The sequence below is a fragment of the Staurois parvus genome, unplaced genomic scaffold (assembly GCF_062004578.1).
Source record: "Staurois parvus isolate SC_StPar_1 unplaced genomic scaffold, SC_StPar_1.0 ptg000412l, whole genome shotgun sequence".
Taxonomy (NCBI): domain Eukaryota; kingdom Metazoa; phylum Chordata; class Amphibia; order Anura; family Ranidae; genus Staurois; species Staurois parvus.
The window spans coordinates 2736820-2761417 of record NW_028318208.1 but is presented as its reverse complement, the minus strand read 5'-3'; the positions used below and the strand labels follow the sequence as shown (position 1 = coordinate 2761417).

The 24598-nt window shown below is 42.9% G+C and overlaps 1 protein-coding gene across 1 annotated transcript in view; it reads left to right on the top strand.

Moving 5' to 3' along the window:
• Positions 1–23993, top strand: part of SYNGR3 (synaptogyrin 3) — a 99374-nt gene extending 75381 nt beyond the window's left edge. Inside the window, exons 3-4 of the mRNA XM_089686823.1 lie at positions 7482–7624; positions 11694–23993. Coding sequence (XP_089542949.1) covers positions 7482–7624; positions 11694–11903 — 353 coding nt within the window. The 3' untranslated portion in view covers positions 11904–23993. The remainder of the gene's footprint in view (positions 1–7481; positions 7625–11693) is intronic.
• Positions 23994–24598: the final 605 nt, after the last annotated feature.

Genomic DNA, 24598 nt, shown 5'->3' with positions numbered 1-24598 from the left:
CCTCCGGGCAATAGGGGATCATGGGGCCCCTTTGTCCTCACCCACACTCAAATCACACCCAAAAAAGCCTATGAAAGATACCAGGGACATCTCATGGGGCCCCCTACTGACCCCGGGCCCTCGGGCAGTTCCTGAGTTCCCCAATGGTCAATCCGCCCCTGGTAATAACCATCCACTTGATCCTCTACCTCTCACTTAAACCGTATTTTATGTCCCATTAACCAAGGTCTCCCATCCTTCCTCTACTTGCTCTACAACAGACCAACCATCATCCACCCAACATACACTACCTAATATGTACCACTAGACCCAGTGCACTAGTTCAGTCTCAAAATGTATTATCAAAAAGAATACAGTTTTTATTCCATTATCGTATTGGCCAAATGTTATGACCACCTTTATTGTCAACCAGCCAAGTTTCGAACCATGTATGAGCAGACTGAATTTATTCAAGTTGATTGATCATTCAACTTGGGTACAACCAGCCTGAAGGATTTTACATGCGATTATTGCTAACGGCTGTTATAGCCACTAGCAGTTATCCCTGTGTTCTCCCGGAAGGGGACACTGCCACCTCTGCATCTGTCTATCTGTGAAATTTCCTGGCTACTAAATATTCCACGGTCAGCTGTTAGTGGGATTATAACAAAGTGGAAGCAACTGGGAACAGCAACTCAGCCACCAAGTGGTAGGCCACGTGACATGACAGAGCGGGGTCAGCACATGCTGAAGCGCACAGTGCGCAGAAGTCACCAACTGTCTGCAGAGTCAATAGCTAAAGACCTCCAAACTTGGTGTGGCCTTCAGATTAGCACAACAACAGTGTGTAGAGAGCTTCATAGAATGGGTTTCCATGGCTGAGCAGCTGCATCCAAGCCTTACATCACCAAGTGCAATGCAAAGCGTCGGATGCAGTGGTGTAAAGCACACTGCCACTGGACTCTAGAGCAGTGGAGATGTGTTTACTGGAGTGACCAATCACGCTTCTCTGTTTAGCAATCTGATGACCGTGTCTGGATTTGGCAGTTGCCAGGAGAATTGTACTTGCCTGACTGCATTGTGCCAAGTGTAAAGTTTGGTGGAGGGGGGATTATGGTGTGGGACTGTTTTTCAGGGGTTGGGTTTGGCCCTCTAGTTCTAGTAAAGGAAACTCTTAAGGCATCAGCATACCAAGACATTTTGGACAATTTCATGCTCCCAACTTTGTGAGAAGAGTTTGGGGATGGCCCCTTCCTGTTCCAACATGACTGCGCACCAGTGCACAAAGCAAGGTCCATAAAGACATGGAGGAGCCAGTTTGGGGTGGAGGAACTTGACTGGCCTGCACAGACTCCTGACCTCAACCCCATAGAACACCTTTGGGATGAATTAGAGCAGAGACTGTGAGCCAGGCCTCTACCCCAGACATCAGTGCCTGACCTGACAAATGTGCTTCTGGAAGAATGGTCAAACCTTCCCATAGACACCCTCCTAAACCTTGTGGACGGCCTTCCCAGAAGAGTTGAAGCTGTTATAGCTGCAAAGGGTGGGGCCAACTCAATATTGAACCCTATGGACTAAGACTGGGATGCCATTAAAGTTCATGTGTGAGTATAGGCAGGTGGCCCAATACTTTTGGCAATACAGTGTATCTCCTCACAGCCTGGCAAACATCACTGAAAAGCGTAGATCACTTTTTAGAGGGGTGGAACAAGTGAACGAGCCCTTAGAGTATTTAGTCTCATCACTGGGACAGAAGAGACTATTGAAATGCTTCATCCTGCCTGCAGCAGACCGATTACATCATCTAAGCCTAGGCAATGATACTGACTGAATCTACATAAGGCAAAAAAAAAAAGAAAGAATTTTTATTTAGTTGTCTGCATACATCCCAGTGAGAAGAAAGAAAAGAAGACTTTTATTTCAGTTATGTTTTGTTCTTATTAAATTCTTAAAACCTATACATACATTTTGCTTATAATTATTTTATTATGCAGACTGGCATTTAGTTGTTTTATTGGCCTTTTTGGTAAATGATAACTTTATATTAAACATATACTGGTCATGGTTGTACACTGGGCCTGCAGATTATGGCCTGTAGTGGCTGTGACTCAGACGCTCGCTGTTCATTTTGTTGTATGCTGTAATTATTCATTGTTTGCCCATTAGCTGAGCGTAAGCCCAGAGTCTCTACTCCATAGCTGGCATTTAGGAGCGCATGTTCTGTCTATTGCTGTGTTTGGAACACAGAGTTATTACTAATTATACCCCTAGAAGAATCTGGACCCTGCACTTTCAGTTCATTGTGGAACATCTAATGAGTTCCTTTTCTTATGTCTAATGGCTGCAGCGGTGTGCCAGTACTCTCGAGTACAATTACTGAGAAGTGGACAGAAAGTGATAATAGCAAGAGAGTTCCCTTAAAGAATTTGTAAGTGGAGCTACTATTAAAGTGGAACTGGACTGAAAAAAATGAGTGTTGGAATACAGTGTTCATGTATTTTGTGCAACAACTACATCCGTATTTAGTAGAGATATATTCTTCAACCAGTAGATGGCAGTGTTTATAAGTTTGTAGCTGCATCTATGGTATTCTCCAGCCTATTTCAACCAGGGTGCCCAGGCACTGTGGAGTGCCTTCAGGTTTCTTCAGGGGTGCCTTGCCAAAATGCCTAAAAATTGTATACAAGCCAAGGGGTGGATCAAGTTTGCCTGCACAAAGCCAAACGTTTTTATTGAGCACCATTTCAAATTCCAGCTTCTGATGTCCTAACGACCAATGATGTCATTGATATGGAGGTGCCTGCACAGCATCCTTGTTTGCCCTTCCCATATCCCTCTCCATTAGGTGAATGAGGGAGAGAAACCGAGGAAGAACGCTGGAGTACTAGGCAGTACCAGTGTGCAAAGGCATATTTGCTTTGGAAGAATAAATTACCTCTAACATTGGGTGTCATACATGTGTGGATGTTGCTGCGTTATAGAAAAGTATAAGTTTCGTTTTTTACATTTTCAAATGAAGTGCCTCAAGATTGTCCATTATGGGTGCCTTGACTAGGTTGAAAGACACTGGTATACTCTGTCTTTTCCCTGAATAACGCTTCCTGTTTCCTTGTTGCAGTGAAGCATAAAGGCACATGTGGACTGTGCACCGTCTGTTCTGTAGGGATATATATAGAATTTCTTACAATAAGCTATGCTATCTTCCTGTGCCTAGGCACACCCATTCTGTAGCTGTATATCTTCAATTTGGAATCATCTAAGGCACTGCTAGTTTCATGAGATTTGGTGAACCACTACTGTGCTTCTCACTGTTCTCCTTGCTGGAGAGAAAGCTGTACCAGAGGGCCTGCAATGCAAGGATCTCCCAGCTTTTGCTTCATTCTGTAGGTCTGAGCCAAACAGGAAGATTCATGTATCAGTTAAAATAGAATTTCGGGATAACCCTAACTAATCTTAAAAATACTCCCTTTCCTTTCCTGACATGTATGCTTACTAACCTGTGTAAAATGCCTTTACGTACCTGTTTTCATGCTGATCCAGTCAGGTCACCTTACTTAGTGAATGCTGCTACAGGGGAGAAGAGGGTGCACTGACAATGGATGGGCCATAGTAAGCCTATAGGTAACATCACCACTCAGGCATTACCAGCCATTGTCGGAGCCCTCTCTCCTCTCCCCTGCAGCCAGTCGCTGGGTAACACAGGGGAGATGACGTGACCATACTGGAGCAGCATGAAAATAGGTAAGAATACAGATCTTACATACAGTAGTAGGTTTTAGGAGAGGGGAGGGAATACTTTTAAGATTAGTTAGGGTTACCTGGAATTCTACTTTAACCTCTTCCCATCCTGCCCATGTTGATAAATGGCTGGACGGGAGCGCTGCTGATGTGGGTGGACGTTTCTAAAAGTCCCCCCACATCCATTGCCTGTGCGCGCTCCCTGGGAGCGCATGGCACTGCCATCGGTGCCCACTGTGTCCTCTGGACAGAGCGGAACCCAGATTGCTGTATTGGACCTCTGTGTGAGGTCCCGATTCATGTAATCGCTGATTGGCCAATCAATGATCACATGAACAGTAGTAAACAAGATGTCACTTCTGACATCATTGCTTACTACTTGTGAAATCTGTGAATGATCACAGAGGTCACATGGTACAAGGCTATTCACAACAGCCTTGTACCATGTGACAAGCTGTGACCAATCACAGCTCACACAGTATTTCTCAATGGCTGCAGGAATGCAGCCAGAGAGAAGGAGAAATGATTGCTTTTACAGGAATAGTGACCCATCACTGGTATCAGTGGAAGGAATAGTGCCCCATCATTGGTATCAGTGGGAGGAATAGTGCCCCATCATTGGTATCAGTGGGAGGAATAGTGTCCCATCATTGGTATCAGTGGGAGGAATAGTGTCCCATCATTGGTATCAGTGGGAGGAATAGTGCCCCATCATTGGTGTCAGTGGGAGGAATAGTGCCCCATCATTGGTGTCAGTGGGAGGAATTAGTGCCCCATCATTGGTGTCAAAGGGCCAAGGGCCATATCCGGCCAACAAGCCGAAGTGTGGAGACCACTGCTTTATAATAGCACCAAGGTGGTTAGTGTTGAGCAGTCCTGTAGATTTAGAGCCTTTTATGCTTCTTTTGGCTCCTCTATAGAAACGCACAATACAATATTGATTTTTGGGGTGTAAAACTGGAGTATAGCATGCTCTCTAGAAGACTAGAGGTAAGTATTTATTTATTTCTTTCAGGTACTTATATAGCGCCATAATTTTACGCAGCGCTTTACATATATATTGTACATTCACATCAGTCCCTAACCCTCAAGGGGTGTACAATCTAAGGTGTAAGTAGAGGACTTGCACCAAGTGACCAGCTTTCTTGTTCTATTTTAAACAATGTTCTCTCTCAAATGTTACTTTTTGCATGAGACAAACCTCCTGAGACCCTATCTGTTTGGACAGTATGGTGACTGCTCCCTCAACAAGATCTACACATATCCAATTTCTAATCTGATTTTGTTAGTTTGGTAATAAAGCCTGCCATACAGAGACTTGACAAATTCCGATCCATGTATGGGCAGGGTGTTTGGATCGGGATCAGTAGACCGACTTCTGTACACCCACCCTGTTGGATTTTTGCCACTTGATCAGTGTATTCTGACAGTGGAGAAGTGTCCCTGCTGTCAGAATACAATAGCTCAGTGGGTGGATGGGGGAATGGAGCCATTGTTTTCTCATTCAACCCACTGGTTTAACAAAGGAAAATGACTAATCTATGGGCCTCACACAAGTCAAGACTGTGGGCAGGATGGCTGAGAGGGTCATGTTTTCCCATTCTGCATCAGAAGACATAAAGTTGACAACTGAAAAGGCAAACTGTAACCCTACTCTGCTAACAGGAGCAGGAGCGAGTGATCTACACTGAACACCATTCCACAACATAGGCACTATGCAGAGATAGAAGGACCTCACTGTATTGCATTGGTAGCCAGAGTGTCAGCCTACAGCGAAATGTCATCATTTTGGCATTGGAGTCAATGGGGAAGGTGCCAACTACCCCTTTGCCTACCAGAGCAACTTTTTCCATTTTTTGCACACAAAGTAAAATCTGGATTTTTTTTTGCTAGAAATGACCCCCAAAAAGTATATATTTTCTGAAAACAGAGACCATAGAGAATAAAATGGACATAGCTGCAATTTTGTATGTCATTGAGTATTTATGCCTTTATTTAGCAATTGCATATCTTCAGAAAAAACATTAAAATAAATTTTAGTGCAAACAAAAACAATATTATACCCATTTGTGGTAAAATATAAGTGATGGGGTTGCATCGAGTAAATAGATACCAAACATGTCAAGTCTTAAAATCGTGCACACCTGTAGAACCAAAAAAAACCTATGGATTCCAAAATTCTCCATAGGCGAAGCTTTAAAAAGGTTATCAGTTGGAAGTTGGCTATGGTCTTAGATGAATTGCTTTCACCCTGGTGATGTCTCATGTGTGGTGCAATTGATGTTTTTTTTGGTTCTACAGGTGTGCACGATTTTAAGACTTGACATGTTTGGTATCTATTTACTCGATGCAACCCCATCACTTATATTTTACCACAAATGGGTATAATATTGTTTTTGTTTGCACTAAAATTTATTTTAATGTTTTTTATGAAGATATCAATACACATGGTAATCCTATGCTGCACTTTTTATATGGTGTGTGCAGGGGGTGCTGTAAACTTTTTTTAAATTAGTTTTATTTAATTTATGTCATTCTTTTTTCCCTAGCTTGTTATGGAGACACTCAGGGGTGTATTTACCACAAGGCAAACAAGTCATTTGCCTAGGGCGGCATTTTTTAGGGGGGGCAGCACTGCCCCATGGAAGAAGGGACATATGTGGCATGGGGACCAGGTGGGATCCAAGAGAGGCTGCGGGCTGATTGATGGTGTATGCAGATCCTTACTGTCGTTCCTAGGGATGTCCAGAGCTGTGAAGGTGAGTGTCTTTCTCACTGTTGTCGGAGGGGGGTGAGGTTTGTGTTAGTGGAAAGCTCTCATGGGTGGGGGGGGCAGGGGTGTTGTTGGTCACTGTCAGGCTCTCTCTCCGCGGGGGGGGTCTGGTGTTGGTCGGTGTCAGGCTCTCTCCGCTGGAGTGTTTTGTCCATCAGAGTACCTTGAAAATGCTTTGCATGCATTTTTCATGATGAAAAAAGGCTCTGGACAGCATTGGAAACTAGAAGAGTTAAACAAACATTTCAAACGCAAACGCTTATAAATGCGTTTAGCCGCGTGTTCCATTTGAAACGCTGAGAAAATTGACTGCTGAACGCAAGTTTTCTGTGTTCAAAAATATGACTGTAAACTCAAATGCCTGTAAATGGCGATGTGTACATGGACACATAGGAAAACATTAGGGAGAGTTCAGGGGCTGCTGAAGAAAACGTCGAACAACTCCTGAACGTGAGTTTATCAGCTACAGTGTACATGAGCCCTAAAGCTTCACAATGGATTACTGCACAGATCTGGAAGAAATACTCAAAGCACAAGATTCAATGCCTGTCGTATTTAGACATTTTTTGCTTACCCTGGAGTTCCGCTTTACAGGTGTCATTTTTTTTTAAGAGTCCAATAAGCTTTAAATGGCTCTTATTACCCTCGTTGTTTATTTTCTCGGTAATTGAGGAATTGAAGGTCTTACCATGCTCATAGTTTGTTACAGACTATCACAAAGGCCATTCTTCCTCTGTAAGTATTTATCTACATATGGTGAATAAGTGTTTGCATTTGGGTAGCATTCTGTTGAAGGGGCTAAACATTGTGGACCTTTAGTGAGGATCATGATGAGTGTCTGTCTGTGTACCATCTTTGGTAGTTCTGCTGTCCTAGGCCATGGCCTTGGCCAATTATAGTCAATCCATTAACATCAATACAAAGACACATTGCTCATGTGTGTTCTCATCTCATACAGCATATTACTTTCTCCTTCTGCTTTTTACAGCGTTTTGGGCCTTCCTCTGGTTCGTGTGCTTCTGTTTCCTGGCCAACCAGTGGCAAAGGACGCCTTACTCACAGGAAGTGGACCAAGCAGCTGATGCGGCAAGAGCTGCCATTGCCTTTTCCTTCTTCTCTATCATCACTTGGGTAAGATAAAGACTGCTCGTTGGCTATTTGTGGTATTTTCCAACAGGTGTAACTACTCTGTTGGTTGGTGTTGTTATGGGTTTGGAACTTGGAAGCAATTGCTACATAAAAATTATATATCTGACTACACATTATCAGTAAGGTTCAAGGGAGAGAGATTTCATAATTCTACTTAACAAATCCTATTGTCAGGGGTCAAGCACGGAGGCCAGTAGTGATAGCAGTAGAGAAACTCCCACCGACCAGCAAGATAGGTACACAAGCAGGTCACATTGGCTGATGACTTGGGCTCACCTGAGGTGCGAAGTCTAAGCACTAACCCGTGTTCACCAGAGCTCCTGATGGGGGAGTTAGGTTTTGCTACCCTTACTTTGGTTGTCATTGAAGAAGCCACCATTACATTGGTGGTAAATGGAGTATGGCCTTGTAACAATGGCAGTCAATGGAGAAGCTCCTCCTGACATTGGTGGTCAGTGAGAGAAGAACACACCTACATTGTTGCTCAGTGAGAAGAACCCACCTACATTGTTGCTCAGTGAGAAGAACCCACCTACATTGTGGTCAGTGAGAAGAACCCACCTACATTGGAGTAGGACCCTCTAACACAACTTGTCAGTGGAGAAGGCCCCCATGACATTGGCCAGGTGAACCACGGTTTGTGTCCACAAAACCAGTGAAGTCCTAGGATGAAAGTCTTATCATAAAAAAAAAAATGTGTATGAGATCTTAACTGTCTTTGTTGTTTGTTCATTAAAGGGTCAGTTGACCTTAATGAAGATATTTACTACCAAAGTAATTCATACACTATATGCGTTCAGTCAGTGAAGCCTGTTTGTTATCCTATTCCAACAAGAATCATGAGGAAAGTCTCTTATTTCTTTCATGTTGACACATACAGTGAAGGAAATAAGTATTTGATCCCCTGCTGATTTTGAATGTTTGCACACTCACAAAGAAATGATCTGTCTAAAAATCTAATGGTAGGTGTATTGTAGCACTGAGAGACAGAATTGCAACAAAAAATCAGAAGAAATGCATGTCTAACAAATGATGACTGATTTGCATGTTCATGAGGGAAATAAGTATTTGATCCCCTTCACAAAACATGACTTAATACTTGGTGGCAAATCCTTTGTTGGCAATCACAGAGGTCAGATTTTTCCTGTAGTTGGCCACCAGGTTTGCACTCATCTCAGGAGGGATTTTGGCCCACTCCTCTTGGCAGATCCTCTCCAAGTCATTAAGGTTGTGTGGCTGACATTTGGCAACTCGGACCTTCAGCTTCCTCCACAATCGGATTAAGGTCTGGAGACTGGCTAGGCCATCCCAGGACCTTAATGTGCTTCTTCTTGAGCCACTCCTTTGTTGCCCTGGCCGTGTGTTTTGGGTCATGGTCATGCTGGAACACCCATCCACAACCCATTTTCAATGCCCTGGCTGAGGGAAGAAGGTTCTCACCCAAGATTTGACAGTACATTGCCCTGTCCATCGACCCTTTGATGCGGTGCAGTTGTCCTGTTCCCTTAGCAGAAAAACACCCCCAAAGCAGAATGTTTCCACCACGTTTGACAATTGGGATGGTGTTCTTGGGGCCAGCATTCCTTTCTCCGGTTTTATCAGCTGCTGACCCATCTCCTCCCCCCGTCTCTGGTCTTCCCAGCAAAAACCCGAGACTTTTCACTCGCTCCTTCTCGCTCTCTGCACAATCTTCTAGCTGCACTTGTTGGCAGGGACACCTCTCTACACTGTGACCCCCCCCCTCTTGCCTCCGCTTCTATCTGATGTATTGACTTCCCTATCCCCCCTTCACTGGATAATGGACGTTGAGGCGGAAAACTAACACTTCAGGCAGATCAGGAAACAGAGGACAATGTCCTAACAATACCTGACTGTACTCTATCTCTTTGACCTTCAACAAACCCCAAGCATCCTCGTGAATGGCAAACATCAAACCACAAACACATTTAGGACATGACATATCAGTCTATCTCAGTGGGCTACGAGTACAGATCACTGAGTTACCTTCGCCACATGGCTGCGGCACCCTGCCGTCACACTACCGTGACGCGTAAATGACACCTCCTCTTGTTCCGCAACACACTATGCTGCCGCACCCAAGAGAAATTACGTGTCAACCCTCAGTAGTTCCACTCCTTGTCCACCTCAAGACTGACACAGAGACAGACACAAAAAACATAAACCAGGCAGCAGATAATCAAATGCAGGTAGGGTTCTAAATAGACTCCGGGCAAGCAATGTTACCTGTCTTTAGTGACCGTTAGCAGCCGCACTAGACACAGGAATGGACCAACAACAGGGACAGGATATGCACTGGATATATATAGGCGTGATCTTCTTCTAGGTGTTGTCCGAAAGGAGGTATTGTCTTTGCTGTTAAGCTTTTCGCTCGATGGGAGGGGTTGCTGAGCAGCCATTTTTGAGTAAGAATTTTAACACAAGCATGGAGACATACATTTGCATACGAAACATTTAGAAATATAAAAGTATAAAAGTAGATATGTACAAAATGTATAAAGAAGAAACCGAATAGGCATTTTACCATATCCATCACACAGGCACACTACTGCTGATGTCTGCAAATGGGATACAAAAAAGAGGAGCAAGGGTCACTTTAAAGCAGAGCCCCAGAAATAGCCTTTTTTATTCCTGTTTTTCAAATTTTTGTCAGAATAGAGAAAAGTTTGATCCTGTGGAAGGCTTTAATTGTTGTCTGTGACCCTGATCCGGAGCCCTTGCCTGCTTTGACAGCTATCACTGTGATAGGAGACAAGCCTCCTGGTTCTTCTATCTAGCTAAAGTGAAAGCTCAATACATCAAGGCCTTCTGCACATTGGACGTTTTTGATATCTCCTAGATGTCTTTCCTCATGGCAGCAGTGTTTTTGGGTGAAAAAACGCTTGATGTTTATAAACGAGTGTAAGTGCATCAGCGCTTGGGCGTTAATTCATTTCATTGGCAAGAATAATAATTATATTCTGGCCAGTGAAATGAATTTATGCTCAAGCACTAAACATGCTGAGCGTTGATGGTCAACAAGCATTTTTTCTGCTGCTCTTAAACTCTGCTTCTCCTGGACGCTCTGGAAGTGTTTTTTTTTTTTTTTATGCCTCTGAACGTCTATGTATGCATGGACAAATACATGCAGGGGTGTTTAGAGGCAGAAAAAAAAAAAAACGCCCCTAAGAGCAGTGTGCATGAGGCATTATACACTCACTAGCCACTTTATTAGTTACACCTATTCAATGGCTTGGTAACACAAATTGCTAATCAGCCAATCACATGGCAGCAACTCAATGCATTTAGGTATCTAGACATGGTAAAGACGACTTGCTGTAGTTCAAGCCAAGCATCAAAATGGGGAAGAAAGGGGATTTAAGTGACTTTGAACATGGCATGGTTGTTGGTGCCAGACGGGCTGGTCTCGGTATTTTCAAAAACTGCTGATCTACTAGAATTTTCACGCACAACTCCATCTCCAGGGTTTACAGAGAATGATCCAAAAAAGAGAAAATATCCAGTGAGTGGCAGTTGTGTGGATGAAAATGCCTTGTCGATGTCAGAGGTCAGAGATGAATGGGCAGACGGGTTGCTGTGACATTCAGATGGTAGGGTCAGAATTTGGTGTAAACAACATGAAAGCATGGATCCATCCTGCCTTGTATCAACGGTTCAGCCTGGTGGTGGTGGTGTAATGGGGTGGGGGAAATTTTTGTTGGCACTAGCAAGGTGTACCTAATAAAGTGGCTGGTGAGTGTAGGTAGGTGTCATGGAGAACACTCGAGGAAAGGCATAAAAAGTCGGATTCACTTTAGGTTAGCCTCTCTGTTGGAGTCAGAGACTACAGAAAAGAAAAAACTACCAGCTCACCTAAGTCAAATGTTTAAAAAAAATGTTTTGGAAGCATTATGTTTAGCTTTAGGTCTTATTAGCAAAACTTCTTTCGATTCCCATGTATCATTTCCCAGGATTTCTACATTTGTTAAACAGCAGAATTTTTGCATGCAATGTTCTAACCCCAGATAACCCTATAACCCAACTCTTCCTCCAGGTTGTCATGGCAGTGATGGCCTACCAGCGATTCCGCCTAGGGACCGACATGTCTCTCTTTGCGACGGATCAGTTTGGAAGTGGACCCAATGGCGGATACCCAGGATACCCAACGGGCAGTGGAATTGAGACCACGGAAACTTATCAGAGCCCTCCTTTTACTGAAAATGCGGACATCAACCCCAAGGGGTATCAGGCGCCCTCTTACTGATGGAGAGGAGGCAGCGCGGATGTTTGTATGCAGATAAAGCAGGTGTGCTGACACAGTACAGAGTATGGAATGACTAGTGCATTCTGCTCTACACTTTATATGTGTTAACCAGTGCTGGATTTTCTTCCTGTAGTTCCATGTACAGTGCACTCTGTACTGTGATATTGATTGCTTGTTTGTGATATTTTCGGAAAAGGGTTTATTTTATACTTTTTTTAATGTTATTCTTATTTTAGACAAAGTGTTCCCTCTAAGGTAGACCAACCCTCATTCAAACTTGTGAAGGTTTCTTTGGTGTGGCTAGGAGCAGTGAGAATGGCAGACACAACAAGGAAAAGGTTGGACGGGATATCAGTTCTCTGTATAGATGCCATACAATTGTTGATTATTAGCCAAAAAAAGGTCAAATTAGACCATCGTTGTTAACCAAGCCATCTATGGACTCCAGTTGACTTGAAAAGCCGACAGATATCCACTAGGATATAAAATGGTCTTCTCGGAAGATGCCATCATATAAGGACTGTATCAAGACCTTTAACGCCACCATATCTGTCAGGTTTGGCCTTCAACATGGTTGGCCAAATTGGTTGCAGGTGAGGACCCTTGCAGCTTACTAGTAGAACCTGTGACTGAGCCTGTTTGTCCATGTATGGGACATTTGGTTTCAGCTGACCTAGAGGAAGGAACGTAGACATCTCTATCTCTGTTTAGTCTTCAAAGTTCACGGGATGTATCAACTCTCATACAGTGCAAGGATGTCGGAGCCATTCCACACCATACATGGCTCTTTATTAATTAGAAAGGCTCAGTGCATTGCACTAAATGATGTTAGGAGGGTGTGGCATGGCTGGAAGTAACATATCAAACATTTGAGGGATGCTAGAGATGAAACTTTTATATTCTTGCTTGTAGGTTTCTTTGTCACATGCATTCCTTTATCCAGCTTTGCTTTAAGGTCCAGGTTGCATTGAAGTGGATTAAAAACAGAAAGTGTCTACCGACTGGAGTTAGTGAAATGGAAAGTTGTGCCAATCATAGAGAAGTTTTACATTTATTCAACAGTCTAATTTTGTACCAAAGTTTACACTGCCTTGGGTGACATTAAAGGTTGGAACTTCATCAAAATGCATGGTCTACTAGTCTTGTAGGCACTTCCATGTACAAAATGTAATTAGAAGAAAAAAAGTAAAGGTTTCTCACCTTATACCCATTTTCTGTCCACTCATGTTGGCAAGGATGACATCATGGGCCTTTCCTCAGGGTCCGGGAACCACTGAGGAACCCAAATCTTGCATGAACATACCCCAGCATTGTGCAGTAGACATGCTGGAAATTTTTGGATGCATTCGTTCATTGAAGAATTTTGTTTTGTCATATTTGTTATGTTGAACCAATTCATTTTTGGAATTTGTTTTGTATCTTTGCCATTTGTTTCATATATATGTTGGTCTTGGTGGATTCCAAAAATGTAACAGAAAAATTTCTATATATTGGACATATTATTGATTTGAATGGATGCTAATTGGAAGGATTCAATATTTTTGGGCGCCAATCCAAACCACCAAGAGAAATGGCATGAGCTGATTGGACTATATCAGCTAGCGCCATGTGCATCCGAATTAACGAGTGGAACGAAATTCGAATCCATTCATCATCTGAATTCAAATTATCAAACAAATTCAAAAATATAATTCATTTCCCCATGGGCCTGAACTACTGTTGCATCATGTGACATCATCCGAATGAAACGAATGCATACATTAATTTTGTTATAACTTTTTTTTTTTTTTACTCGTTGACATTCGTTACTATGTCCATATGGAGATTCGTATACATCCGAATCTCTGGAAATAAAAAAACAAATCGTAACGAAACACACACATGTATATTGTGCAGGATCATCTTCTTATGAGATTTGGGATCCGTACAGGGGCGGACTGACCATTTGGAAACTCGGGCACTGCCCGAGGGCCCGGGGTCAGTAAGGGGCCCCATGAGATGCCCCCGGTACCTTTTTCATAGGCTTTTTTGAGTTTGGGCAAGGACACAGGGGCCCCATGATCCCCTATTGCCCGGGGGCCCCGTGAGTTGTCAGTCCGCCCCTGGATCCATAGCTTTCCCAGGAGGATTCCGGAGGATGGTCCAATTGTAATGATAAAACATAATGGTGACATTACATTTGCTTATCGGAAGCCTTGTCTAAATTATTTCTTACTTTTTTGTTTTATTTTTTTTAACTGTGCTTTTCAACATGGAAGGGGGTCTATAAGATAAGTGGAGTATGGATATTGATGAAGTAAGGGGCCACAAAAACACTGCAATTGTATCGTTATGCCAACTTTACCAGCCCAAAACAGTGGATATGGCTTTTCAGTTGTCCCTTGACTTGATGCATTCTCATTAACCAGAATACCTGTGTGAGAAGACTCATTTGGAAGCTGCCAAGGATAAAATTGTAATACATTGCAGCTTACCAGCCTGTAGATGTGGTGACTGCATTAGGTTTTTTTTTTTCCCAGGCTAAGCTCATTTCCAGCAAGTACAGGAAATACCTATTGATCAAACTAAAAATGCAGTGCCCTAGTAACTTCCTATGCACTGAACTAAAATCTCTGACAATATTATCAGCTTTCCCAGTTCTCTTCTTTGAACTACAGGACACCCCCTGTATATAATGGAGATGAGGAGATGTTTGTAGTTCAAATCAGAAGAGCAGTCGTAAGAACGCTATTCCTATACATTGAAAAAGTGAGCAAGCATTGGCTCCTTGGTGTGTTACTGGTCGGATCACCAGGTGAAGAGAAAAAAAAGCCTGAAAAATGTAAACTAACGCAGCCACCACATCTAAGGACTGGTATACTTGGGTTTAAATACTCTTTGAGTTATGCGCAATGCTATGTATCATATCATACAAACCAGATGATAGTAATCTGAGCATTGGGTACTGGACAAGTATGACATGATGAAGCATGAATTTGAGCTAAAGAATTGCTCCACCAAGCTGCATATGTATATCTCTTGTTGTCTGTTGGCACTCCTCCCCTTAAAGTGTTACTAAACCCAGGACCCTGCAACGGGCCGCTACACAGATCTGTCATCTGCCAGTGACAGGTCTCACTACAGTGTTGGCATGCAAGGTGAGATCTGGGAAGGTTGTCATATGACCCCAACCAGGATCGACGAGAGTCTCACTCGGCTGTCATTTTGCTATTGGCCGGGGGTGAACAGGTTAAAGTGTTACTAAACCTAGGACCCTGCATTTACTATATCCACTCTCCCACACTACACAGAACATGGAAATGCAATTGGCTTAGTAAATTATTATTATTTTACAGGATTTATATAGTGCCAACAGTTTGCGCAGCGCTTTACATTATAAGGGAGACAGTACAATTACAATACATTTCAGTACAGAAGGAATAGGAGGGCCCTGCTCGTGGAGCTTACAATCTAAATATAAACTGTTAAATACCTTTTCTCATCAGCAGTATATAGCAGTCTTGTGACTTCTATCAGAGTCCAGTAGAGCACTGGTTAAAGCTTGTAGGAGGAGTTTTTATTCTGCTCTGACTGTCCTATGAGGCTGCATGACCCCTGACCCTCTGTCTGGAGGCCCTGTGCTGATCACATGCACCCTCCCAAAGGAAAGAAAAACTCTCTAGCAATACACACTAAACTGAGCATGTGCAGAGTGATTTCTAGAGCTCTGTACTATCAGCTGATGGATTGGAGACAGTAGAAGAAGGGAGGGATCAGAGAAGACAGGATCAAACAGCCTTTTTACACAATGCAGAGGATTAACCCCTTTCTTAAAATAGAAAACCCCTATAAAGTAACACAAAAATTATAAAAATGGGTGTCACCTGAACAGGTGAATCCCCAAAACAAGAGAGTTCATTAATCCATTGTTAACTAGGTCTGCATGCAAAATGCCTGTCAACCAAACAGTAGGGGGAGAAACCCCAATGAGAAAAGTAGGTACCCCTAGTGTTTGGTTTATAAAAAACGTAAGCCCAAAAAATTGCAGAAAGGCAAAATGTCAGAAAAATTCCTATTAATAGTTTTGCAAAGTCATTTCCAACACCTTCTATGAGTAACCCTCCTTTGTGGCTTCTTAAGAGTATCTGGGGACTTTAAGATTGGACACGGTGCTTCTTGAATTCTGTAATGGTCCTGTCCAACCTTGGAATGATGATTAGGAACAATATAATGTGCCAAACCAGAACTGAACCTTAGAATATGGTTCTGTGCACACAAGATACTTGAACTTGTTGAAAACCCTACGAGAGACATTCCTGGAACCCTATCTTAATGACAGGAGTGGTGTAGTAAAGACATGACTACCTGCAGATAGGAGATCGTTGTACCTCTTGCTTTCTCAGCCATTTTGTGCCTCAATGATGTTGAATCTAAGTGATTTGATTGGCTCCACAGTGCTTCAGTCAACCTAATAGCTTTACCTACTGAATATTGGAGAAAGATACACTAAAGTATCAGTGGTGTCACCCACAATAGAGCAATAACATTCTTTAATTTTCTGTAGTTAAAAAGTATTGTGTTCCATTGCTTTTACTTCTGGTTAGTACAGGAAGAGGTGGAACCTATATCAGGCTCTTATTTTTGTCTTTGTCCCCACTAGGAAGATATCAAATAATTTCCTTTCAGAGCAGAAAGAGAAGAGGAAATCTCCCTGGTGGGGAGAGATAAAGAATTGACCCTATCTACAAGCAGAAGAAAATGGTTGGGTCAAGTACCCAAGAACTGGTGCTTCATGTAGCCAAAAATGGGTCAGTTGAAGGTCCATTGTCTATGTGTGCCAGCAGGATACCACAGGCACTCCAAGCTGTCCGATCTTGGGGGAAGGAGGCCGTAGTGGTCAGCCAGGTTGAATAATTTCGTCTGATTGCAGTTGGTTGGGCCTTGCAGGTCCATTTCTACGATTCCCCTTCATGCATAGATTTACGCATGCTCAAGCTTACGTCAATGCAGATGGGTCCTTAGTACCTCCTGCACTGATTAATCTTGGGGGGGCATAAGCTTTAGTATACACAGGCATTTGTGTTTTCCTTTAACATTTTGAAAGATTTTTTGAAGGATTAGTGTTTGAATTATAAAACCGATCATTTTCTTTTTGTTGGTTAACTGCCAGCAAGTTGTTTCTTATAACTCTTCGGAACACTGGTGATGAGATCGCTGGCCTGGCCTCCTGCTTCACCCACAAGCCAGGGCAACTGTGTAAGAGTCTTGTTTTCTCCGTCGGACTTTTTATTCCTTTCATGTTATGGAGATACATCAAGCGGAGAGAGGCACCAAGGCTGGAGAGCAAAGGTGGGGTATATATGTCAGATTTCACTGTAGGAATTCCCCCTCGAAAATGAAACAAAATCTGTGAATCAACCTGCCAGTCTCTACCGAAACAGAAATGCTATTTTTTTTGAGTGGGCCGACCCTTTAAATAAAAGCTATAAAAATAGTCCTGCTTCCTATTCCCAGGCAGCTTTAAAGATAAATGTAGCAAACCTTTTTAGATAGCAATATATGATTGACTTTGTGTGCTTCTTAGAGGGAACACTGAATGTTTTCACAGTGCAGGAATTGTTCATTCAAATCAGCCTGTATATTATAAAGAACGTTTTGTTCACATTGAGTATATGTACCTGTCAGATTATGTGTGTTTGGTGCGGAGTACCTCTTTTTTCTAGATACATATTTTACCGTCAATCAACAGAACAATTAGGCTGCTTCGCCCCTTAGTAGCATAAGAACCAAAGCACAAAGGGGTCACCTTGTACAACCACAATTAGCAGGTGATAGTAAAAAGACAAAAGTGTCATCAAAATGGATATCATTATATTTGGACCACAAAGTAGATGTTATGTTACCATTTATATATTGTTCTGAACTTCTGATATATCTTGCTCTTAAAGGGATTTACCACTTTCAATGAAGACCACTGCTTAAAACTCTTCCACCCACAAAAGTCAAGACCAATACAATTGTACTGACCTTCCTGCCTATGTTACATTGCATTACCACCCACCACTTTCTACTGTAATACCTGGCCATAAATGACCACCGTTACTGAAGGCTAGTGGTCAACCTACTGAATATAATCATGTCCCTTGACTTTCCCAGAGGACTGAAACATGATATTCAGAATATGTAGTTCTAGTTCTACAGAAGATTGTTAGACTGAAGATATGCTACAGGAGAAAATTAAGTGACTGGTGACATGCTACATGAGATTGCTACAGGTCACTGCTTTACCAGTCAATGCTCCCTCTCGCCGTACTGGTTGCTGGGGTACAAAAACCAGTTGATATCAAAGGGCTTCAAGTGTCTTTCAGGCTCAAGGTTGGGTATCAGCATGAAAGAATAATGCTGTGGTCTGCCACTAGTGGTCAAGAAGTTTCCTGATCTCTGGTGGTAGGCTGCTTTATGTTCCCTTTAGCAGATCGAATATTATTTTCTGTAATTGCAAATATTTGTGGGTAGGCCAGCTGTACTGGTTTTGCTTTTACCTGTATTCCCAACAGTTCTAGGCTACTAGATTCAAATGATCTAGCCCAGGGTTTTCCAAACTTTTTAAATAAAGGGCTATCCTTCAGATTTTAGAGGGGCTGGTCCGTGGCAAGCGGCATAGAAAGGTCCTTGCCTCAGTGGCAGTAAACAATGTTCCATAGTTTTCGTCAGTGGGAGGAATTGTGACCCCATCGTTGGTATTAGTGGGAGGAATTGTGCCGTATCATTGGTGTCAGTGGGAGGAATTGTGCCCCCATCATTAGTATTAGTGTGAGGAATTGTGCCCTATCACTGGTGTCAGTGTGAGGAATTGTGCCCTATCACTGGGGTTAGTGGGAGGAATTGTGCCCCCATCGTTGGTATTAGTGGGAGGAATTGTGCCCCATCCTTGGTGTCAGTGGGAGGAAATGTGCCCTACCATTGGTGTCAGTGGGAGGAATTGTGCCACATCATTGGTGTCAGTGGGAGGAATTATGCCCCTATCGTTGGTATTAGTGGGAGGAATTGTGCCACATCATTGGTGTCAGTGGGAGGAATTGTGCCCCTATCGTTGGTATTAGTGGGAGGAATTGTGCCATATCATTGGTGTCAGTTGGAGGACTTGTGCCTCCATCATTGGTGTTAGTGGGAGGAATTGTGCCACATCATTAGTGTCAGTGGGAGGAATTGTGCCCCCACATTGGTTTTCTTGGAAGAAATAATACCCACTTGTTGGTGTCAGTGTGAGGAATTGTGCTCCATCTCTGCTGTCATTGGGAGGAATTGTGCCTCATTGTTGGTGTCAATGGAATGAATAGTGCCCCATCATTGGTTTCATCAGAGGAATTGTGCCCAAACACCAGCTTCATTTGGAGAAATAGTGCTCCATTATTGGACTCAATGGATGGAATGATGCCCCATGAGCCAGATAAAGGCAAGAAAAGGGCTGCATCTGGCCTCTGGGCTGCAGTTTGGAGATCTCAGTACTGGGCTTCACTTACAAAGATGGCGATATCACATTACTTGAGGGAAGCATAAGGAAAAGAGATTTGACTAGAGCAGGCCTAGACATTCAAAATAAATTGGAAAACCACCCTACCTATAGTGTGAAGGTTCACATAACTACACAAAACTATTACGAAAGCCAACTATTTTTACACATAACCGTCATAAAGTCAACCCATAGTCGATTTTGGGTAGCTTGGAAGGCCAGTATTGTGAGATAATGACTACGTAGCATTTTGTAGAAATGTTTGCCCGCTGATCGGCTTGTTGGGACTACTAAAGCTTAGTCAGTTTGGGACACCATTAAGATCTCAGCAAATACACAGTAAGATATGCCACATGTATTTTAAACACCACTGTTTCTATAGTGATGTAGAAATAATGGTTATTAAATTCAAGGCAACGCCCAGCTATGGGGAATGATTATACATAAATGATCCCCAGTCTGTTCTTTATTTGCAGCTACACAAACTGGAGGAATAGAAGGACATGCAGTTCTATGCATTGTGATAGAGAGCACCGAACGCCATAGTGGGAGCAAAGCAACGCCAATTTTTTTTTCTTCCTGACCATGACTTCCAGGAATATTGTTATTGAAATGTTTGCATAAAAAAGGTTTTACAATTTTTTCCTGTTGGCCTTTGGGGAAACGATACATTCCAGCTCAGGCACAGTGTTGAATAAGGGATTGGGGGTGAAAAAAAATCAGATGTTTAGGTTGTAGTTGCTGATTGTATATTTGATGATTGTTTCATGAATTCTTTTCTAGGAATTCTTTCAGGAGTGAGCTGGATAGTTTATCAGGTCTCCATGACATCAAAATATACACATTTTTTCCTGTCTTTCTGAGGAGGATTCAGCTCCACAACACCCTGTGGTTTTCACTGCTATCTCTAATACTTCTAGATGGATGAAAATATTTAACTGGCCAAGCAATTTTTTTTTCCGTAGATCAGCTATTCTCAACCAGGGCTCCATGGAACCCTAAGGTTCCTCCAGATATGTTTAGGGATTCCTTGATCTGTAGCTTATAGGCCTTTCATATGATGGTGAATGCAGAAGTTCCAGGATCAATGCCACTTGGCAAAGCCCGCAGTTTGCCAGCAATTATTTAGGCTGCCCATAAGAGTGGCATTCTGATCACCGCTGTAGGGTCACGTTCTTTCCACTAACACCAATGTGTCTGTAAGAGTGGCATTCTGATCACCGCTGTAGGGTTGCGTTCTTTCCACTAACACCAATGTGTCCGTAAGAGTGGCATTCTAATCAACGCTGTAGGGTCGCGTTCTTTCCAATGAACACCAATGTGCCCATAAGAGTGGCATTCTGATCACCGCTGTAGAGTCACGTTCTTTCCATTGAACACCAATGTGTCAGTAAGAATGGCATTCTGATCACTGCTGTAGGGTCACGTTCTTTCCACTGAACACCAATGTGTCCGTAAAAGTGGCATTCTGATCACCTATGTAGGGTCACGTTCTTTCCACTGAACACCTATGTGTCCATAAGCGTGGTATTCTGATCACCGTTGTAGGGTCACGGTCTTTCCATTGAACACCAATGTGTCCGTAAGAATGGCATTCTGATCACCGCTGTAGAGTCACGTTCTTTCCACTGAACACCAATGTGTCCATAAGAATGGCATTCTGATCACCTCTGTAGGGTTGCGTTCTTTTCACTGAACACCTATGTGTCCATAAGAGTGGCATTCTGATCACTGCTGTAGGGTCACGTTCTTTCCATTGAACACCAATGTGTCCGTAGGAATGGCATTCTGATCACCTCTGTAGGGTTGCGTTCTTTTCACTGAACACCTATGTGTCCATAAGAGTGGCATTCTGATCACTGCTGTAGGGTCGCGTTCTTTCCATTAAACACCAATGTGTCCGTAAGCGTGGCATTCTGATCACCGCTGTAGGGTCGCGTTCTTTCCAATGAACACCAATGTGTCCATAAGAGTGGCATTCTGATCACCTCTGTAGGGTTGCGTTCTTTCCACTGAACACCTATGTGTCCATAAGAGTGGCATTCTGATCACCTCTGTAGGGTCGCATTCTTTCCATTAAACACCAATGTGTCCATAAGAGTGGCATTCTGATCACCGCTGTAGGGTCGCATTCTTTCCATTAAACACCAATGTAAGCAGACTGTCAAACTAAACGAAACCAGCGCTCAAATCTTCATGCTGACTGGGGGTACTGTATCTGTCATTCTCTGAGGTGCAGCCCTTGTAAGATCGGGAAGTCTTGGTACTGATAAAGGAAAGCAAAGAAAAGGGCACACTCTCTTCTTGCATTACCGTGGCAAAAAATGAATTTAATAAAAAGTATAAAAGTGCATACAAACCAAAGGAGATATAAAACAGAGACAAAGAGCCAGTGGTAACAGTCCCAGATAATGGGGGACCCTAGATGTTGTTTACTGATGCGTTTCGGGAGACACTCCCTTCTTCAAAGCTCCTTTGGTTTGTATGTACCTTTATGCTTTTTATTAAGTTTGTTTTTTACCACAGTAATTCATGAAGAGAGGGAGCCCTTTTTTTTTAAATTTCCTTTACCAATGTAAGGAGACATTTATTTCCATTGATCCTTAATTAATCAGTTTTAGTAAGGGTTTCCCAAAGACCTGAAAATTATTTTAGGGGTGGTAAAAAGGTTGAGAGACTGCTTTGGATGACTGCCCATACATCACACACATAGATGGATTAAATTTACACCCATCTATGGAGTTTATGTTAAAGGTGCAGATGCCTATCAAGCATACGAGGGTCTACTTTATGGAGGTGCATGTATGCCAATAACATTTTTTTTACAGTATATATGCATAATGTGACCGTCCTGAAGCATGACTGTGCAATCAGATTGCAGCATGTGTGGCCAGGCTTAGGATGAACCACCAAACCAGAATTTGACAGGTACCTGCTCCCACTGCGATCGCCTAGGGCCTAGGCAATTTGAAGTGGAAGTTGTCCTCCCTCCCCGTAGTCTTCTGGAACATGTGAAAGGTCCCAGAAGACTACGAGGCCATTCACAAAGTGCAGTGCTCCTCACGCATGTGCAGTGGGCACCCTGCTGTGAAGCTGCAAGCTGTCACAGCCGGGTGCCCACACTGCAGATGCCAGTGCCAGGGAGAGAAGATGGCCGGTAAAACCAGTTGTGGTGAGGACACCGCTGGACCAAGGGACAGGTAAGTGTATGTATTTTAAAAGTCAGCAGCTACAGTTTTTGTAGCTGCTGACTTTTTTTTTCAGCTGGAACTCCACTTTAAAGAGTTTCTAAATCCAAAAACAAAAATGTAATATAGTGCAACTTACCAGTTCTTAGGTTTTGGTTTCTGCATTTCTTTTCTTTTCAGGCTTTTTTCTCTTTATTTTCGATTGGTGATCCTGCAGATAACACAATTCTTGTCCCCTCGTGTCTACATTCATTTCTACGGTTTATCTATGGAGGAGGTCATAGATTGCACACAGGCTGGACTTCAAACATGCCTGCCTTTGTGTTCATCTCCATCACATGGTGGATGGATGGGACTAGTAGTTAACACATGAAAGCCAAGATTGTTTTACATTGCCGAGTTAGTTCACAGAAAGCGGAAAGAAGACTGCATTTCTGAAATAAATCATTAGGCACTTGCTGAAAATGATCATATCCTGAAATATGAAAACTAACACAACCGTCACATGTAGGGGCCAGTAAGCCGCAATAGATTACATTTTTGTATTTAGGTTTATTTACACGTTAAGCCCTGGTTCACATATGTGCGTTCCTGCGGGCTGCGTTTTGCACCGGCATGAGAGCCCATTCATTTGAATGGACTCCTGTGCCCAGAGACACGCAAGAAAGAAGTCCCTGCACTTCTTTGGAATCCGCAGCCCGCACGAGAACCTTGGTTGTGATTTCCAGTGTGGGCGGTGTGCCATTAGAATTAATGGCGGGTCCGCATTCTTCTGTGTGGGTGGTGCACGGATATTTGTGTGGATCCGCAACGGCACCACCCGCACCTATGTGAACCTAACCTAAATCCCTGCAGAACAAGGGACAACCATTGTGCTAACACTCAGCCGAAGCCAGCGATGATACTGCTGTACACTAAATTATGTTCCCAGTTCATAATGAAATGATAGCATAGGAATTGTTCCCGTACGTCTGCTCCTACCATCTGCATCTCATAGTACAGAGACCATGAACAACATATGTCCAAGAAAATCTCTCACCATAAATGAAGATTTTCTGAGCAGCTCCAATGTCTTAGTGAATCCTTTTTTATGTACATTCTCAACGAATCACTGGCTCTGCAAACTGTCTCACCGGGACTTCTTGCCAAACTATAACCGAACCGTCGGCGGGCCTCTGCAGCTGTGTGGACGAGGCGGTTTGCAATCTTGTTGATTATACAGTGTGATCTGTGCGTATGTGTGCGCCTGCGTGTCTGGACAAAAGTGACATGTTTACAATTTATCTGTATATATTGTATCTCCTGAAAGAACAATCTGTGATTGTGCGTTTTCAGTAGTGTTGTGTCGAAAATGTAACTTGTTTTCTGTACATTACGGAATAAAAAAAATAAATACATGGAAAGAAACCATTTCTATAGATCTCACTTTTTTTTTAATAAAGAAATGACATATTGTTCCGTCCCCCTTTGTAATGTACAGCACTGAGTGAACTATTGGCGCTTTATAAATACTGTATAATAATAATAATAATATTTACAGTAAACCTTTTATTGTATGAAAAGCCCAACTCCAGGTGTTTTTTTTTTTTTCTCCACCCTATAGCAGAAGTACTGCTATAGGGCAGCACGGCTGCGCAAAATCACGTATATATATACATTATTTGCTTGAGTAGGGGGCGCACGTGTGCCCTACCCACGCCGCTGTTGACTGCTGGGGATGTCAATCACCGGGTGCTGGACGGAAATTCCTGGCCAGGACTCAGTGATCGTCAGCAGGGCTGAGAGAGGAGAGATCTGTGTATAAACAACACAGGTCTCTTTTCTGCCAGCAAGGACATGCTGCTTTGTATCTCTCTACATAGCATGTCTCACACACAGAACATCATGTAAAACACACACAGCACACAGTTAACCCTTTGATCGCCCCAGATGTTAACCCCTTCCTGCCCAGTGTCATTAGTACAGTGTCAGTGCTTTTTTTTATTAGCACTGATGTATTAGTGTCATTGGGATGT